Source organism: Mobula hypostoma, chromosome 8 (assembly GCF_963921235.1).
Source record: "Mobula hypostoma chromosome 8, sMobHyp1.1, whole genome shotgun sequence".
NCBI classification, from domain to species: domain Eukaryota; kingdom Metazoa; phylum Chordata; class Chondrichthyes; order Myliobatiformes; family Myliobatidae; genus Mobula; species Mobula hypostoma.
In genome coordinates this window covers 129,765,272-129,783,414 of record NC_086104.1, presented here as the reverse complement: position 1 = coordinate 129,783,414, position 18,143 = coordinate 129,765,272, and the positions used below count along the sequence as shown (strand labels likewise).

Below are 18,143 nucleotides of genomic sequence, written 5' to 3'. Positions count from 1 at the left end.
CTGTAATGCTGTTACAGTGCTGGTGATCTGGGTTCATTTCCACCACTGTCTGTAATGCTGTTACAGTGCTGGTGGTCTGGATTCAATTCTACCACTGTCTGTAAAGCTGTTACAGTGCTGGTGATCTGGGTTCATTTCCACCACTGTCTGTAATGCTGTTAAAGTGCTGGTGGTCTGGGTTCATTTCCACCACTGTCTGTAAAGCTGTTACAGTGCTGGTGGCCTGGATTCAATTCTACCACTGTCTGTAATGCTGTTAAAGTGCTGGTGGTCTGGGTTCATTCCACCACTGTCTGTAATGCTGTTACAGTGCTGGTGGTCTGGGTTCATTTCCACCACTGTCTGTAATTCTGTTACAGTGCTGGTGGTCTGGGTTCAGTTCCACTGCTGGCTGTAATGCTGTTAAAGTGCTGGTGGTCTGGGTTCATTTCCACCACTGTCTGTAATGCTGTTACAGTGCTGGTGGTCTGGGTTCAGTTCCACCACTGTCTGTAAAGCTGTTACAGTGCTGGTGATCTGGGTTCATTTCCACCACTGTCTGTAATGCTGTTACAGTGCTGGTGTTCTGGGTTCATTTCTACCACTGTCTGTAAAGCTGTTACAGTGCTGGTGATCTGGGTTCATTTCCACCACTGTCTGTAATGCTGTTACAGTGCTGGTGATCTGGGTTCATTTCCACCACTGTCTGTAATGCTGTTACAGTGCTGGTGGTCTGGATTCAATTCTACCGCTGTCTGTAAAGCTGTTACAGTGCTGGTGATCTGGGTTCATTTCCACCACTGTCTGTAATGCTGTTAAAGTGCTGGTGGTCTGGGTTCATTTCCACCACTGTCTGTAAAGCTGTTACAGTGCTGGTGGCCTGGATTCAATTCTACCACTGTCTGTAATGCTGTTACAGTGCTGGTGGTCTGGGTTCAGTTCCACTGCTGGCTGTAATGCTGTTACAGTGCTGGTGGTCTGGGTTCATTTCCACCACTGTCTGTAATGCTGTTACAGTGCTGGTGGTCTGGGTTCATTTCCACCACTGTCTGTAATGCTGTTACAGTGCTGGTGGTCTGGGTTCAGTTCCACTGCTGGCTGTAATGCTGTTAAAGTGCTGGTGGTCTGGGTTCATTTCCACCACTGTCTGTAATGCTGTTACAGTGCTGGTGGTCTGGGTTCAGTTCCACCACTGTCTGTAAAGCTGTTACAGTGCTGGTGATCTGGGTTCATTTCCACCACTGTCTGTAATGCTGTTACAGTGCTGGTGTTCTGGGTTCATTTCTACCACTGTCTGTAAAGCTGTTACAGTGCTGGTGATCTGGGTGCATTTCCACCACTGTCTGTAATGCTGTTACAGTGCTGGTGATCTGGGTTCATTTCCACCACTGTCTGTAATGCTGTTACAGTGCTGGTGGTCTGGATTCAATTCTACCGCTGTCTGTAAAGCTGTTACAGTGCTGGTGATCTGGGTTCATTTCCACCACTGTCTGTAATGCTGTTAAAGTGCTGGTGGTCTGGGTTCATTTCCACCACTGTCTGTAAAGCTGTTACAGTGCTGGTGGCCTGGATTCAATTCTACCACTGTCTGTAATGCTGTTACAGTGCTGGTGGTCTGGATTCAATTCCACTGCTGGCTGTAATGCTGTTGAAGTGCTGGTGGTCTGGGTTCAGTTCCACTGCTGGCTGTGAGGATGTTCTCCCAAGTTCCGCCCATGTTCCAAAAACATATGGGTTAGTAGGTTAATGGGTCACACGGGTATAACCGCGCAGAGTGGACAGGAAGGGCCTGTTACCACACTGTATCTCTAAACAAGAAAAAAACTGTTCTGTCTGATATCAATACTAGAACTCTGAGAATCAGAATTTGCTGTAATTGGTCTCAATAAGGGACATTGTACCAAAAACAGCAAAGACAATGCAATGCAGTAAAATTCTGTCCAAGGATATATGTGACCATTGAAGCTACATTTGATCAGGTTTATGATCACTAACATATGTCACGAAACTTGTTCTTTTGCAGAGACAGTACAGTGCATAACATAAAACCTGGTATAAGTTACAAATATATATATAACATTGAAGAGGAATAGTGGTTCCTCAGAAGCTGGTTCTGAATTGTTGAGTCTGGGTCTTCAGGCTCCTGTATTCCTCCCAAGTGGTAGTAATGAGGAGAGAGCATTTCCCGGATGGTGATTGTCCTTAATGATGGATGTCACTTTCTTGGAGAGGATGGTTGTACCTGTGATCAAGCAAAAGACAATGGCAGCAGAGAAGGGCGATTTTTATGGGTGCAGTTCTGTGGGTATTCCTAAGGAATGGCTCGTCGGTTGTTGCAAACGAGAGAATCAAATACCCTCGATTACAACTACAGCAGGTCAAATCTGCAGCCACAGACATTACCTCCCATCTAGTGAATGACTTCACAGGTCTCTGAATTTGCTGCTAAAGAGTCAACGAAGAGCATACTTGGAAAGATCACTAAGCCATCTGGATAACAATGAGATGCTTTTTACCCACTGTAAAGCTGCTTCAGTTCGCTGTTAACCAAGTTGTAACGTCCTTGAGTGGAGTGATACATCAGTGATAGTACGTCATTATCGTGCATGCTTTTTCCTTGCAGCAATTCAGCATTGTACTGCTAAACATTCTCTTGAATAGTAGCACAGGGCTCTGCCGCTACTGTTTTTTTACAGGTAGCACTGGTTCCCTGTCTGTAGATACTACTTCATGTAGCAGTTCATTGCTCCACTGCCACAGTTTTGGTGCTAAATTACTCTTGGGCTCAATCACCAAGGTTGTCTCCAGTTTCCTGTGTTACGTACCCCGTAACTGGGTTGCCAAACCAGCAGAAATGGATCACTCAGTTGGAGTCTGGATTACTAGAACTAAGTAAGTTTTATTAAAGAAACAAGCAACACAGTACTCTAATCAAAAGGATAATAAATGCAACAGTTCAGCAATGGTAAACACACATGTACACAGAATTAAGATAACAGGATCAATCAAGCTCTATCATTGTCTAGGGGTAAATGACCAGTTTCAAAGTGACGCAAAGTTCAGTTCAATTTAGTTCAGTTCAGTTCGCAGACAGTGGAGGGAAGGAGAGAGAGAGCAAAACGAATGAATATTCAAAACGTCTTCCACACACAGACCTTCGCAGTCAGCTTTCGGGTGAGCCCTTTGTGATGTCATCTGAGGTCACTGACCGTGACCCCTCCGTTTCCAGATGCGATCGTTTCTTTGCGGTGAACCCGGCAGCCAGGCAAGGGTGGACACACACCAGGTTCCCGCCGATCGTGCCTTTCCACCCTGTGCGTCTATGGCCTGGTCCCGCAACCGGCCTTCCAAAACTTCCCACCGACTTGTGAGAGACGCACCGCTTCCAGGGTCTCGTTACCTCGGGTGTCATGTGTGTCTTGCCTTAGCGAACCTGTCCCTCTTTATCCCCTTGCTGGGGTATCGCCTGTCCATCACTTCAAACAGTTCAGGGTTCAAAGGGGGAGCCGAACTTGACAGCTCTCTCCTTCTGTTACTCTCTCATTACACATCTCCAAATGCTGCTCCATTGTTTTCCTTATCTCTCTCTCTCCTGAAGACAGGTGGCAGACCAACTGCTGATCCCACCGGTGCCAGCACAGGACAGCTACATTTTAATCTATGTGTATTCTCGTCACACCTGTTTTTAACCTTCCATGATTTTTTCCAGTGGTTGATTGACCAACAAGCTTGCATTTGTAATGACTTTGTTAGTACCACATCTGACTGGCAGATGTGGAGTCCTGGAGGCTGCAATGATTCAGTAAAGAAAGAATTTGTTGATTATTGATGAGCTAGACTCAGCATGAGTAAACAGTGGTTTTAAAATTATTCATTCACAGATATTTCTTAACTCAAATGAGCACATTGAGGCATATTAAACTTTTTCCCCATTGACCTTACTCATATTAATTTTTGACCTGAATGAGTTATTCAGGAGTTATTCGTCTGCAGGCATTGCAGCAATTTACTGCTATACGCAGTGTCTCTGTGAGTCACTCTCAGATCACTGGAAGTTAATGAATATCTGCAGCATTGTTGGCACGATGTGTTTTTTTTTCTCTCTCTCTCTTTCTCTGCATAGTGGTAGTCGTTTTTGGTCTTTTTTTAAATTGGGTTATTCAAGTTTCTTGCTTTGTGGTTGCCTGTAAGCAGACAAATCTCAAGGTGCATAATTTATAAATTCTTTGATAATAAATGTACCTTGAATCTTGAATTTTAATAGTTATTTTCCTTGTTTATATATTTAGACCAGGGATAGGCAACCTACGGCCCGCAAGCAAATATTGGGATACTATGCTTATCTGGCCCGCGAGCGATTTTTCCTTATTCTGAGTGTTTCACGCGACCACACTGATGGGCATGCGTGGTGTCTTGTTACACTGGCCCCAAGTTCCGTTTTGTTCCAAACCAAACACTGGTATATACGAATGACGGGGAGGCAGACTACCTTATTAATATGTATTAGATACTTTCCGTGCACGCGCAGGTTTTCAGATGGGATCGTTCAAATTTGTAAACAGAAACGGAGTCACTATGTTTTAACAAGAAATCCATGCTAAATATCCAGATATTTACATGTGCTACGATACTTGTTGAATAACTTGCGTTTCGAAATAAAATCGAAGAAAAAAATTCCAATGGCAATGAATGCAAAATGCAGGCACTGAGTGCCGAAATTTCCAACACACTTGGACACTAGATTACTTCTTCATCGAGCAAGCTGGGGACCAGTTTCTCTCATTAGCCTAGAAAACGTTGCTGTGAAGAAGGTGGCAAATATCAGGCAACATTAAGAGACCCACCATAGTGGAAATTTTAACAAGTTTACTGAGCAAGCAAGGAAAGATGAAGTTGAGCGAATGAAGGCTAGTTTCGGAAAACAAACGTCATTTTTTGCCAAGAAAAGCAGTGAAAATGAAGGAAATGCCCCTGCCAGCCGTGAAGTCTCAAAACATATTGTCTTAAAAAGTGGACACTGCATCAGAAATTTTTCAAATGGAATTGATTGAGATGCAGTGTGATGACATATTGAGATCGAAATTTCATTCTGAAGATGTGTCAGTGCTTGACTTCTGTAGAAAATACATTCATCCAAGTGGGAAGTATCCTAACTTAGTGGACCATGCAAAAAAGATGGCATCATTGTTTGGCAGTACTTATCTGTGTGAGCAATTATTTTCAAAAATGAAGCATGCCAAGAACCATTTGAGAACAAGATTGACTGATGCCCATCTGGACAATGTCTTGCTCTTGGCATCAACAAGTCTGACACCCAATATTGAGAAGCTTTCAAGCAACAAACAGCATCAAGTTTGTTTGCTTTAAAATTTTCTTTTTTTATTATACGTAATTTACTTTGTACCACCATTCAATGTATCACGTTCATATGTTTTATGTTTAAAGATTCTTTGTGTCCTTTTAATAGATTCAAAAGATGCCTTGATTGAAATAAATTGCAACTAAACTGAGTTCTTTGATTACTAATTGGCATCCTTGGTTAAGCACAAATGATTTCTAGTGTGTGTTATTCATTAATTTGAGGCACAACATAACTAGATGTATTTAAATGGATAATTCCCATACTTCAAGTTTTTTATGGCATTTATCTGGCCCACCGTCCACTCATTAAACGCGATCCAGCCCACAGAGGCAAAAAGGTTGCCGACCCATGATTTAGACATACGGAGGAGAATAGACCCTTCCAGCCAAATGAGCCATGCCACCCAGCAACCCATCTATTTAACCATAGCCTGATCACAGGAGGATTTGCAATGACCAATTCACCTACTAACTGCTATTTCTTTGGACTATGGGGCGAAAGCAGAGCCCTTGGAGGAGAGCCACATTGTCACCCAGAGAACGTGCAAACTCTTTACAGAGGGCACCAGATTTGAACTTTTGAACTCCAACACCCCAGGCTGTAAAAGTGTTGCACTAACGGTTACTGTGGCTCCCCATCCTGAAGGAGCAGACGTATGCAAGTGATAATCACTACTGAGAGGCCAGATTCAGATTTGCTGGTCCCAAGTGAACATCCAGGCAGCAGCTGGTCCCGATATGTGCAAATACCATTTTGATCAGCCACCATTAGCCTGGTCTCATAGAATAGCTGAATACATCTATGAACATGCAAGTCAGATAAGTGGAGATGCTGACGTGCTCTAACAATGAAGATGAATGCAGATGCTCACAAACAAAGCAGCTACAAGGGGTGATTGATAAGTTTGTGGCCTAAGATAGAAAGAGTCAATTTCAGAAAACCTAGCACATTTATTTTTCAACATAGTCCCCTCCTACATGTACACACTTAGTGCAGCAGTTGTGGAGCACACGGATCCCTTCTTTGTAGAAGTGGTCCGCAACAGGGGTGATTGATAAGTTCGTGGCCTAAGGTAGAAGGAGATGAGTTATTAACTTCAAACTTTCTGCATTATCACTCAAAGAGTTGAACTGCACGTGCATATAACAAGAGCGTCTTGGACCTCCAGGTGGTCCACAGCAGGGGTGATTGATAAGTTCGTGGCCTAAGGTAGAAGGAGATGAGTTATACAGCTCTCGTTACATGCACATGCAGTAATTATGAGAGATACAGATAGGGTAAATGCAAGAACGCTTTTTCCACTGAGGTTGAGTGACTTGAACTAGAGGTTATAGGTGAAGGGTGAAAGGTGAAATGTTTAAGGGAACATGAGGGGAAACTTCTTCACTCAGAGGGTGGTGAGAGTGTAGAACGAGCTGCCAGAACAAGTGGTAGAAGTGGGTTCAATTTCAACATTTAGGAGAAGTTTGCATAAGTACATGGAGAGGAAGGCTATAGTCCAGGTATAACTCAACGGGACTAGATAGAATAATAGTTCAGCACAGAATAGATGGGCCTAAGTTCAACTCATATAAGTGTGATCTGATTCATTTTGGTAGGTCAAATATGATGGCAGAATATAGCATTAATGGTAAGACTCTTGGCAGTGTGAAGAATCAGAGGGATCTTGAGGTCCAAGTCCATAGGACACTCAAAGCTATGGACTTTGAGTGGTTGACTCTGTGGTTCAGAAGGCATATGGTGCATTGGCCTTCATCAACCATGGGATTGAGTTTAAGAGCTGAGAGGTAATGTTACAGCTAGATAGGACTCTGGTCAGACCCTATTTGGAGTACTGTGCTCAATTCTGGTCGCCTCACTACAGGAAGGCTGTGGAAACCATTGAAAGGGTGCAGAGGAGATTTACAAGGATATTGCCTGGATTGGGGAGCATGCCTTATGAGAATAGGTTGAGTGAACTCGGCCTTTGCTCCTTGGAGCGCAGAGGGTGAGAGGTGACCTGACAGAGGTGTACAAGAAGATGAGAGGCATTGATCGTGTGAATAGTCAGAGGCTTTTTCCCAGGGCTAAAATGGCTAGCATGATAGGGCATAGTTTTAAGGTGCTGGGGAGTAGGTACAGAGGAGATGTCAGGGGTAAGTTTCTTATGCAGAGAGTGGTGAGTGTGTGGAATGGGCTGCCAGCAATGGTGGCGGAGGCGGATACAATAGGGTCTTTTAAGAGACTCCTGGATGCATGAGACATGGAGCTTAGAAAAATAGAGGACTATGTGTAAAGCCTAGGTAGTTCTAAGGTAAGGACGTGTTCGGCACAGCTTTGTGGGCCGAAGGGCCTGTATTGTGCTGTAGGTTTTCTACGTTTCTACATTTCTGAGGGCCTGTTTCTATTCTGTAGTACTCTATAATTCTACAGCAGAAGTTTCTATTCTTACCATAAGAGATTATATTTGAGGATATTTTTCAGTACCTCTAATACCTAGGCAATTCAGGAGGAGATTAATTGAGAGAAATTACAAATTCTATAGACCACACTGAGCAGTGACTTTGTGTACAGTCAGTCAAATTCCAATTCTCCCAGTTCTAGTTCATCTGTTGTTTCCGTTTCTCTTTTTCAGAATGTCCTCCTCTGGGTCTTGAGTCCCACAAAGTAGCTGATGACCAATTATTATCATCATCTGTCCTTCGACATGGACTTGGTCCTCAACGTGTTCGACTTAATATGCAGGTAATACCAATTCTGGCTTGTTCGAAGTTGCTACTTCTAGTTCTGGAAAGATGGGAGAGTTCAGGCTCTGGACATCTGGCACAGAAAAGGAGCTGAAGTCTGAGGAGATTAGCCATGTTCATATTGAAAGCAGGGCAGATTTGAGAGGCTGAAAGACTTATTTTCTAGTATTCTTATGACACAACCGGAAATTTGTGCTATTTTGATTCAAGCTGCTTTCTGTTCATAAGAATGTAGCATGAAACAAAAAAAAAATCACAAAAACCAAGTCCAGAAAGCAGCTAATGAAAAACATCTTGTTTCCCTGCACCAGAAAACATATTCAAGTGCAACCAGTCATTATAAATCTTTCTGACAAACTGCTCAAGTACTAAACAAGAGTTATTTGCTTCATCCAAGATATATCAGAACACTTTTTATTTGATCACATTTTAATAATTGCCTCAGTGTTTAGACCATAAGATATAGGAGCAGAATTAGGCCATTTGGCCCATCGAGTCTGCCCCACCATGTCATCATGGCCGACCTTTTCCCTCTCAGCCCCAATCTCCTGCCTTCTCCAAGTAATCCTTCATGCCCTGACTAATCAAGAACCTATCAACCACTGCATTAAATATCAGAATCAGAATCATATTTAATATCACTGGCACATGTCATGAAATTTGTTAACTTTACAGCAGCAGTACATGTCATGGTCCGGTCCGTGAAGCCCGCATTCCAGTTCACGGTCCAGTCCGTGGACTCAGGACTCCGGGTCTTCCAGCTGTCCCTTGTTTTGATTGAGTTAAGCATAGGCACCTGATTCCCATCTTGGGGCTTGGAATATAAGTAGCCTTGGGGTTGAGTGTGAGCTGCTGGTTTGTCTTGTCAGTCCCCCTTGGAGCAACCTGCTGGTGGAAGGCTAGTGAAACCATTTGTGATCTCTAGGCCTGGTTAGAGGACCACTGCTTCATGGAGCCTTGTTGCCACTTGTTGGAGTAGTCATTGTGGTATGGATTTGGCTGTTTCTGTAGTCAGCCAAGGTTGCTGGCTGCCCTGAGACTCAGAGCCACCCTGGATTGAGCTCCCTTCCTGTCCCTTGCCTCTGTCGGGTAAGCAGCTGTGGTTGGGTCTGTCCCTTCCTGTCCTTGCCTCTGTGGGGTGAAGTTCTGTGTCCTGCCCAGGAGTAGCTCTAAGAACCCAAGCCTCAAGGATCCCCAGCCTGCAGCCTCAAGACCCAAGACCCCAGCCTGTCTCCAAGTTCAAGAGCCAAGACCCCAGCCACGTCCTGTCTGGTAGCCATGCCATGTCCTTGCCTGGTTCTGGGGTCCGAGCCTGAGGCAAGACCCAGGTCCTGGGTCCTTGTCCAGTCTCTGGCTCAGAGTCCAAGCCCAGGCTCCTAGTTCATAGTTCCTTGTCCGAGTTCCCTGTGTCTAGTCCATGTCCTGGCCCTAGTCTGCGTTCTTGTCCCTGCTCCTTGCCTGTATCCTGTCACGTCCCTACTCTAGTCAAGTCCTGTTCCTTGTACTTCAGTGTCTGTGTCTTGCACTTGGGTCTGTTCCCAGCAACCCCTTGTGATAGTATAATGTAATACATGATAAATATAGAGAAAAAACAGTCATATTAAGTGTGTGTATATATATATATATATATATATGTCTATTAAATAGTTAAAATAAGTGCAAAATAACAAAAATTAAAATGTAGTGAGGTAATGCTCATGGGTTCAAAGTACATTTAGGAATTGGATGGCAGAGGGGAAGAATCTGTTCCTGAATCATTGAGTGTATGCCTTCAGGCTTCTGTATCTCCTTCCTGATGGTAACAGTGAGAAGAGGGCATATCCTGGGACATGGGAATCCTTAATGATGGATGCTGCCTTCCTAATGCACTGCTCTTTGAAGATATACCCAATGACTTGGCCTCCACAGCTGCCTGTGGCAACAAATTCCACAGATCCACCACTCTGGCTAAAGAAATTCCTCCTCATCTCCATTCTAAATGGATGTCCCCCTATTCTGAGGCTGTCCTCTGGTCATAGACTCCAGCACCTTAGGAAGAATCCTCTCCATATCCACTCTGTTGAGGCTTTTCCCTTAAGGAAACCATACTGACCGCAACTTATCTTATCACGTGCCTCCAAGTACCCCAAAACTACAGCCTTAACAATCGACTTCAATATCTTCTCAACCACTGAGGTCAGGCTAACCAGCCTATAATTTCCTTTCTTCTGCCTCTTTCCCTTCTTGAAAAGTGGAATTACATTTGCAATTTTCCAGTCCTCCAGAACCATGCCAGGATCTGTTTATTCTAGAAAGATCATTACTAATGCCTCCACAATCTCTTTAGCCACTTCTTTCTGAAGCCTGGGGTGTGAATCATCTGGTCCAGGTGATTTATCTACCTTCAGACCTTCAAGTTTCCCAAGCACCTTGTCCCTAGTAATGGTAAATTCACTCACTTCTGCCCCGACACTGTAGAATGGCCAGCATACTGTTCGTGTCTTCCAAAGTGAAGACCGATGCAAAATACTTATTCAGTTTGTCCCCCATTCTCTTGTGCCCCATTACTACCTCTCCAGCATTATTTTCCAGCAGTCTAATATCCACTCTCACCTCTCATTTATACTCTACGTAACTGAAGAAACTTTTGATATCCTCTTTAATATTATTGGCTACCTTATCTTTGTATTCCATCTTTTCCCTTATGACTTTTCTAGTTGCCTTCTGTTGGTTCTTAAAAGCTTCCCAGTTCTCTAACTTCCTACTAATTTTTTCTCCATAATATACCCTCTCTTTGGATTTTATGTTGGTCTTGTCTTCTTTTGTTAGCCATGGTTGCATTATCCTGCTTTTAGAATACTACATCTATCCTGCACCTTCTGAATTTCTCCCAGAAATTCCAGCCATTGCTGCTCTGCCATCATTCCTGCCAGTGTTATTTTCCTTTCAATTCTGGCCATGTCCTCCCTCATGCCTCTAATTCCCTTTACTCCATTGTAATACTAATATACCTGACTTTAGCTTCTCCCTCTCAAACTTCAGGGTGAATTCTATCATATAATGATCACTGTCTCCTAAGGGTTCCTTTACCTTAAACTCTCTTATCAATTCTGGTTCATTGCACAACACCTAAACCAGAACAGCAGAATAGCTGATCCCCAACCATGAGCTGCTCTAAAAAGCCAGCACATGCGCATTCTACAAAATCCCCCTCTTGGGATTCAGCAGCAATCTGATTTTCCCAATCTACCTGCATATTGAAATCCTCCAACATCACTGTATTGTTGCCTTTTTGAAATGCCTTTCTATCTCCTGTTGTAATTTGTCAACCACATATTTGCTACTATTCAAAAACCTAAATATAACTCCCATAAGGGTCTTTTTACCCCTGCAGTTTCTTAACTCTACCCGCAAGGATTCTACACTTTCCGATCCTATGTCACCTCTTTCTAAGGATTTGGTTTCATTTTTTACCAGCTGAGCACCCACCCTCTCTGCCTAACTGCCTGTCCTTCTGATACAACATGTATCCTTGGATGTTAAACTGCCAACTATGATCTTCCCTCAGTCAAAACTTAGTGATGCCCACAACATCATACCTGCCTGTCACTAACTACGCTACAAGTTCATCTACCTTATTCTGTATACCGTGTGCATTCAAACATAGCACCTCCAGTCCAGAATTCATCACCCTTTTCAATTTTGTCCATCTTTTACATTGCAACTCATCCTGTTGACTGCAATTTTGCCCTAACATTAGCCTCTCTTTACTAGCATTCTCAGTACATATTGCCTCTGTTTGTAAACCAACTGCCCCATCCTCAGCCCTATCACTCCGGTTCCCATCCCCCCCACCAAATTAGTTTAAACGCTCCTGAACAGATCTAGCAAACCTGCCCACAAAGATATTGGTCTCCCTTGGGTTCAGGTGTACCCTGTCAGTTTATTCAGTTCGTACCTCCCCCAGGAGGAGTCCTAGTGATCCATAAATGTGAACCCCTGCCCCTCAACCACGCATTCACCTGCCAAATCATCCTCTTCTTACCCTCACTGGCATGTGGCACAGGCAGCAATCTAGAGATTACTACCCTGGTGGCCCTGCTTTTCAGCTTTCTATCTAGCTCCCTAAAATTACTCTTCAGGACCTCCTCCCTTTTCCTACCTTTGTCCTTGGTGCCAATATGTACCGAGACTTCTGGCTGCTCACCTTCCCCTTTTAGAATGCCGTGGACCCAATCCAATCCCTCACCCTGACACCTGGGAGGAAACATATCATCTGGGTGTCTCTTCCACGCTGACAGAATCTCATCTCTATTCATCTAACTATGGAAACTCCTATCACTACCCTAGTCCTCTTCACCTGTCTTCTCTGTTGCTGTTTAGAAAGCTCTCACACTGCACAGTAGGCATAATTCACAGGGTTCCCATGGACAAAGATTTCATCATCCAGGGTGGAAAGTGTCAAAAGTGTTAGGAACCAGGCAAGGTCTGAGGATAATGTCAACTCCCATCTACTCCAGGAAGGTACAGAAGTCTGAAAAACAGTCAATGTGACTCCCTCATTCAAAAAAAGGAGAAAGGCCAAGGGTAGGGAACTACAGGCCGAGGGCAGGGTTATACAGGCCGAGGGCAGGGAACTACAGGCCGAGGGCAGGGAACTACAGGCTGAGGGTAGGGAACTACAGGCTGAGGGCGGGGAACTACATACTGAGGGCAGAGTTCTACAGGCCAGTCAGTTTAACAGTGATTATTAGACAGATGCTAAGAGGAGACTCTCCACTGGGCAGGGTCGACCATGGATGTTGTGTCCCAGCTGTCTATGTTGTTGGAGTGTACACAAGCCAGGGCAGTACGATATGGAGAGCGAGCTGTTGCCAATGTAACAGGCTCCCCCTCTCTGCACAGCTGATGAACCCAAAGGAACAACGGAGACCGATACCGTTTGGCACCAGCAGCATCACAGGAGTTGCTCATCAGCTCTGAACTCAACGTAGGATTGCCTTAGGGACTCCAGCTCCAGATTTTTCCCTTGGGCTTCACTCCCAAGGCCTTCCCCATGAGTGGGTATAGCCGTAAGGCAGCGGAGGTTTGAGATCAGAGTTTTCCTTCCAGGTGAACTGTCAGTCACGGCTGATGAGCCCCATCTGGTTTTAAGGCACCAGTACACCTCAGGGACTGCAGTGGTTCAAGAAAGCAGCTCGTCACCACCTTCTCAAGGGCAACAAGGAATGGGCAATAAATGCTGGCTTAGATGATGACACCCACATCCCATAGACGAATAAATAAGAAAAAGAAGTAACCCTCCTTTGCCCCTTCTCCTGTCAGTATAAATGGTTCTTTCCGCTTAGTAGCTAAGCCACACATAAAGGCCAGGAGCTGGACTTGGTTAGCAGAGGCTATTTGAACCTCACACACCATTGGGAGCATTTAATAGCTAGTGGGAGCTTAGCCCCACTACAGCAACAGCACCCTCCTCCCCCGCCACCTATGGCACCCTCAAAGAACCAAGCTGCTGAGAGGAAAAAGTTGATTATTTACAAAAGCAAAGTATATTTAAACCTAGTCAACTTTCACAAAAGGTAAATCATGTTTGACTAATTTGCTTGACTTCTTTGAGGATGCAACAGGGCGAGGTGATAGAGAGGAACATGCAACTGTAGAGCATTTAGATTTACAGAGTGGCCAAGTAAGAGACTGGTACATAGATTGAAAGCCCATGTCGGAGGAAGTACGTTAAAACGGACTGAAAGCTTTCTGCCTTATAGAAAACAGCAAGTTGGAATAAACGGGTCCTTTTCAGACTCAATCTGGAGTACGCCAGGGATCTGTTGCTCACTATTTCCAGTCATTTCCATGAGGAATCAACTGTATGTAAGGCTCCCAGATCTGCCGATCACAGAAAAATATACGGATGGGCAAGTTGCGATCAGGATACCATGTGACTCTGCAGAGGAATACGGATAGATAGAGTGAGTGGGCAGAGGATGGGTTTGTGGGATTTAATGCGAGGAAGCATGAAGTCATGCACTTCAGTAAAAGAAATCAAAGGACAGATTATTCTTGAAGTACAGAGGGATCTTGAATCAGATCCTAGATAGCAAATTTGGAAGCAAATGACATGTAGGCTTTACTGCAAACGGGTTGGAGGTTAAGAATAGGAAGGTTTGGTTACGGTTGTACAGGGTGTTGGTGAGAACAAACATGGGATACTGACGACAGTTTTTGCTCCTTTACCTGAAAATGAGATATAGTTACAGAGCAGGCAGTATGAAGGACAGTCACCAGGCTAACACATGGGATAGGAGCATCATTGTACCAACAGAGCCTAGTGAGTTTGAGTCTGTATTCTCTGCAATTTAAACAAATAAGGGGTGACATTATTCAAACGTACAAGAACCTAATGAGGAGATTGGCATGTTTTCACTGGTGAGGGCGTTTCGAGTGAGGGGAGGTAGCAACAAGATAAGAAAGCAGTCATTTCAAACTGAAATGTGAGGAAATTGCTTCTCATAGGAGGTCAAGAATATCTGGAATTCACTGCACTGGAGGATGGTAGAAGCCAGATCATTTAAAGTGAAGGTGGATAAATATTTTATAGATTTAGAAATAGGGGGATCTGGAAAACAGAAAAGGAGTTGAGGCCAGCATTGATCATATTAAATAGTGGGGCAGGTTTGTCAGGCCTCAGGACCCGACACCTAATATTAAATAGTGGGGCAGGTTTGTAAGGCCTCAGAACCCGACACCTAATATTAAATAGTGGGGCAGGTTTGTAAGGCCTCAGAACCCGACACCTAATATTAAATAGTGGGGCAGGTTTGTAAGGCCTCAGGACCTGACTCCTAACATTAAATAGTGGGGCAGATTTGTCAGGCCTCAGGACCTGACTCCTAACATTAAATAGTGGGGCAGGTTTGTAAGGCCTCAGGACCTGACTCCTAACATTAAATAGTGGGGCAGATTTGTCAGGCCTCAGGACCTGACTCCTAACATTAAATAGTGGGGCAGGTTTGTAAGGCGTCAGAACCCGACACTTAACATTAAATAGTGGGGCAGGTTTGTCAGGCCTCAGAACCCGACACTTAACATTAAATAGTGGGGCAGGTTTGTAAGGCCTCAGAACCCGACACTTAACATTAAATAGTGGGGCAGGTTTGTCAGGCCTCAGGACCCTACAGTATTAAGTAGTGCGGCAGCTTTTTAAGGACTCATGCCCCTATTCCTGCTCCAGTTTTGTTGTGTTTTGCCTTTTAATACTTTCAAGGTTTTTTTTTGCCTCAGCCCAGGGACAGTTCCAACAGTGAAGGCTGGAAATGATAAACTCCAGATAGAAATCTGTTTACAAAGAAAGCCTAGAACGTTTTGTGTTTTGCCTTCTAAGCGCAGATGTGTTCATCGTTGTCATACTGCCCATCTCCTGCTGAGTTATTCTAGAAAGCAGTATCTTTGACTCTGAGAGGCAATTTTAGATGAAAACATACTGTGACTTTGCCAGAAATTGGTTGATGCCAACAAGCAAGAGTAAATAATTTCTGCTTGATATGTCAGAGCTAGAAAACAGGCGACACTCAGCAGAATCTCTTTAGACTGACCACAAGTGGGCTTTCTGCGGTGTGTATGCATTGCATCTGACACAAAACCTGATCCAATATTTACACTAAATCTGCAAGCTAAATATTATCAAAATGTTCTAGTTGGGTGTGAAAAATGCAGAGTCCAAATCCTGACATACTTTCTTGTATTGTGGTTCACCTGGTTGCACAGTCAAGGTGGTGGTCACGTCAAGCAGAGTAAGCAAGTACCTCCCATTTTGACTAATGAGTCAAAATGGGAGGTACTTTGGTGGGAAAATCTTCCTCCACGGCTGCATATATTGGAGGAACAGAGTAAAACATAAAAACCTGTTTTAAATATTAGATATAATACTAGCATAAGGAAAACAGGCTGCACAGATTCACTGATCCATCACAACCTCAGCACTGGGGAAACCCTATTTTAAAACTACAGTGGTGTCTGTCATGACAAGAAAGTGCAGATATCTGAATATGAGGGAAAAACTCAAAGGTTCAAAGTACATATATGTCACATAGGTACAACTCTGGGATTCGTTTTCTTGCAAAACACAGTAAATTCAAGAAACATAATAGAGCCCGTGCGAGCAACACACACAAAATGCCGGAGGAACTCAGCAGGTCAGGCAGCATCTATGGAAAAGAGGACAGTCGACATTCCGGGCTGAGACCCTTCATCGGGTCCTGATGAAGAGACTCAGATCAAAATGTCGACTGTTTTCCTCTTTTCCATAGATGCTGCCTGACCTGCTGAGTTCCTCCGGCATTTTGTGTGTTGCTCGGATTTCCAGCATCTGCAGATTTTCCCTGGTTTAGGATCGGTGAAAGGCTGCACCCAGCAGGACGGACAAACACCAACATGCAAAGGATAACAAACTGAGCAAATACTAAAGAAAAAAGTAATAAGTAGACAAACAAACAATAAATATCGAGAACATGAGATGACCAGTCCTTGAAAGTGAGGCCGTGGGTTGTGGGAACCGTTCAGTGATGGGTGGGTGAAGTTGAGTGAAATTATCCCCTCTGGTTGAGGGGTGATAACTGTTGCTGAACCTGGTGGTGTGGGTCGTGAGGCTGATGGCAGCAGTCAGAAGACAGCATGTCCTCTACGCAAATACCTTAAAAAAATAAAGAAACTAATTCCAGTCAGGGAGTTATATATATCAATGCTATTTTTGCAGGTTAATAAAACTCCCCCTCAGTTTCGGTAGAAATTCAGTGTTTTCTGATGATTATTTTGAACAAGTATGTGTTTATCAACAATATCAAATTTAGACCATAAGACACAGGAGCAGAATTAGGTCATTCAGCCCAGGTTATCAAACTTGATAACTATTTGAAACAAAGCTGCATAAATACCGTTAATAATTTTTAAATTAACAAATTTATATTGGTTCAAATTCGTACGACATCCCTGAACAACTTCTTAAATCCCAGCTTTAGTTTGATTGTTCAATTAGTTTGATACCCCACAAATGTTTGAAGACAAGAGAACTGCCTTTCGATGGTTTTGGTGACCTGGAGTGTTTACTCTCTATCTCTCAACACAGATACTGTCTAACCAGCTGAGTGTTTCCAGCAATTTCTGTTTTTTTTTAATATTATACTTCAAGTGCTTTACTCCATGACTCCTTATTGCACTATTCAAAGTTATTATTCAGTAACAAAAACACAAGAAAATCTGCAGATGCTGGAAATCCAAACTGAAGAAAGGTCTTGGCCTGAAAGGTCGACTGTTTACTCTTTTCCATAGATACTGCCTGGCCTGCTGAGTTCCTCCAGCGTTTTGTGCATGTTGCTTATGATTCAGTAACATCTCCTTCCCCATGCACCCAACTCCGCAGTTTCACACATACATCCTGCTCCCACCTATCTGATATACACATCAAACCGCCCCCCATAACATTCTCTGATGTACTCAGTATGACTTAGTGCAGAACAGTATTGATTCTTCCACAACTATGACAATACGTCTGCGTCAGATTTTTTTAAACTGTAATCTTATGCCATTTTAGCGCTGCCGTGGCAGTGAGGAGGACATCAGAGAGCAACTTTGCGGTTTCTATGTCGCTAACCCTGGATTAGTTAGTTGTGTACTAAAATGTCAAGGGCAACCTGACACTTGGCAGAAAGAAAAGCTATTTAGGGAGTAATCTTCATACTCCTGGAGAAAACATCTACGTCTGAAAGGACATGCATCACAAAAATGCCAGCAAAGTCTCAATTTGGAGTTGTTTTGTACAACTTCCCTGGATGCCGATGTCTAACTGTTAAATAAATCAAACTGTTTGAAATCCAAGTTCCACGTTTGTTGGGAAGGGTCTTCTAAAAGCCATTTTGAATATTTTGCTTTCCAATTTTCACATTCTACTCTTGAAGGGAATTATCAGTGTGGAAGTGAAAAGAAGGAGGAATATCCTTAAAATGAAATAACAAAGATAAGCTTTGGGTCAGTTTCTCATCGGGTCTAAAGGTGGGAGAACTTGTCAGGTAAGGCTGCAAGTTCTGAAGGATAAGGTTGAGTTA

The 18,143-nt window shown here is 43.6% G+C and overlaps 1 protein-coding gene across 1 annotated transcript in view; it reads left to right on the top strand.

Moving 5' to 3' along the window:
- Nucleotides 1-18,143, top strand: part of LOC134350954 (inactive carboxypeptidase-like protein X2) — a 129,896-nt gene that overhangs the window by 72,174 nt on the left and 39,579 nt on the right. Inside the window, exon 11 of the mRNA XM_063056826.1 lies at nt 7,956-8,065. Coding sequence (XP_062912896.1) covers nt 7,956-8,065 — 110 coding nt within the window. The remainder of the gene's footprint in view (nt 1-7,955; nt 8,066-18,143) is intronic.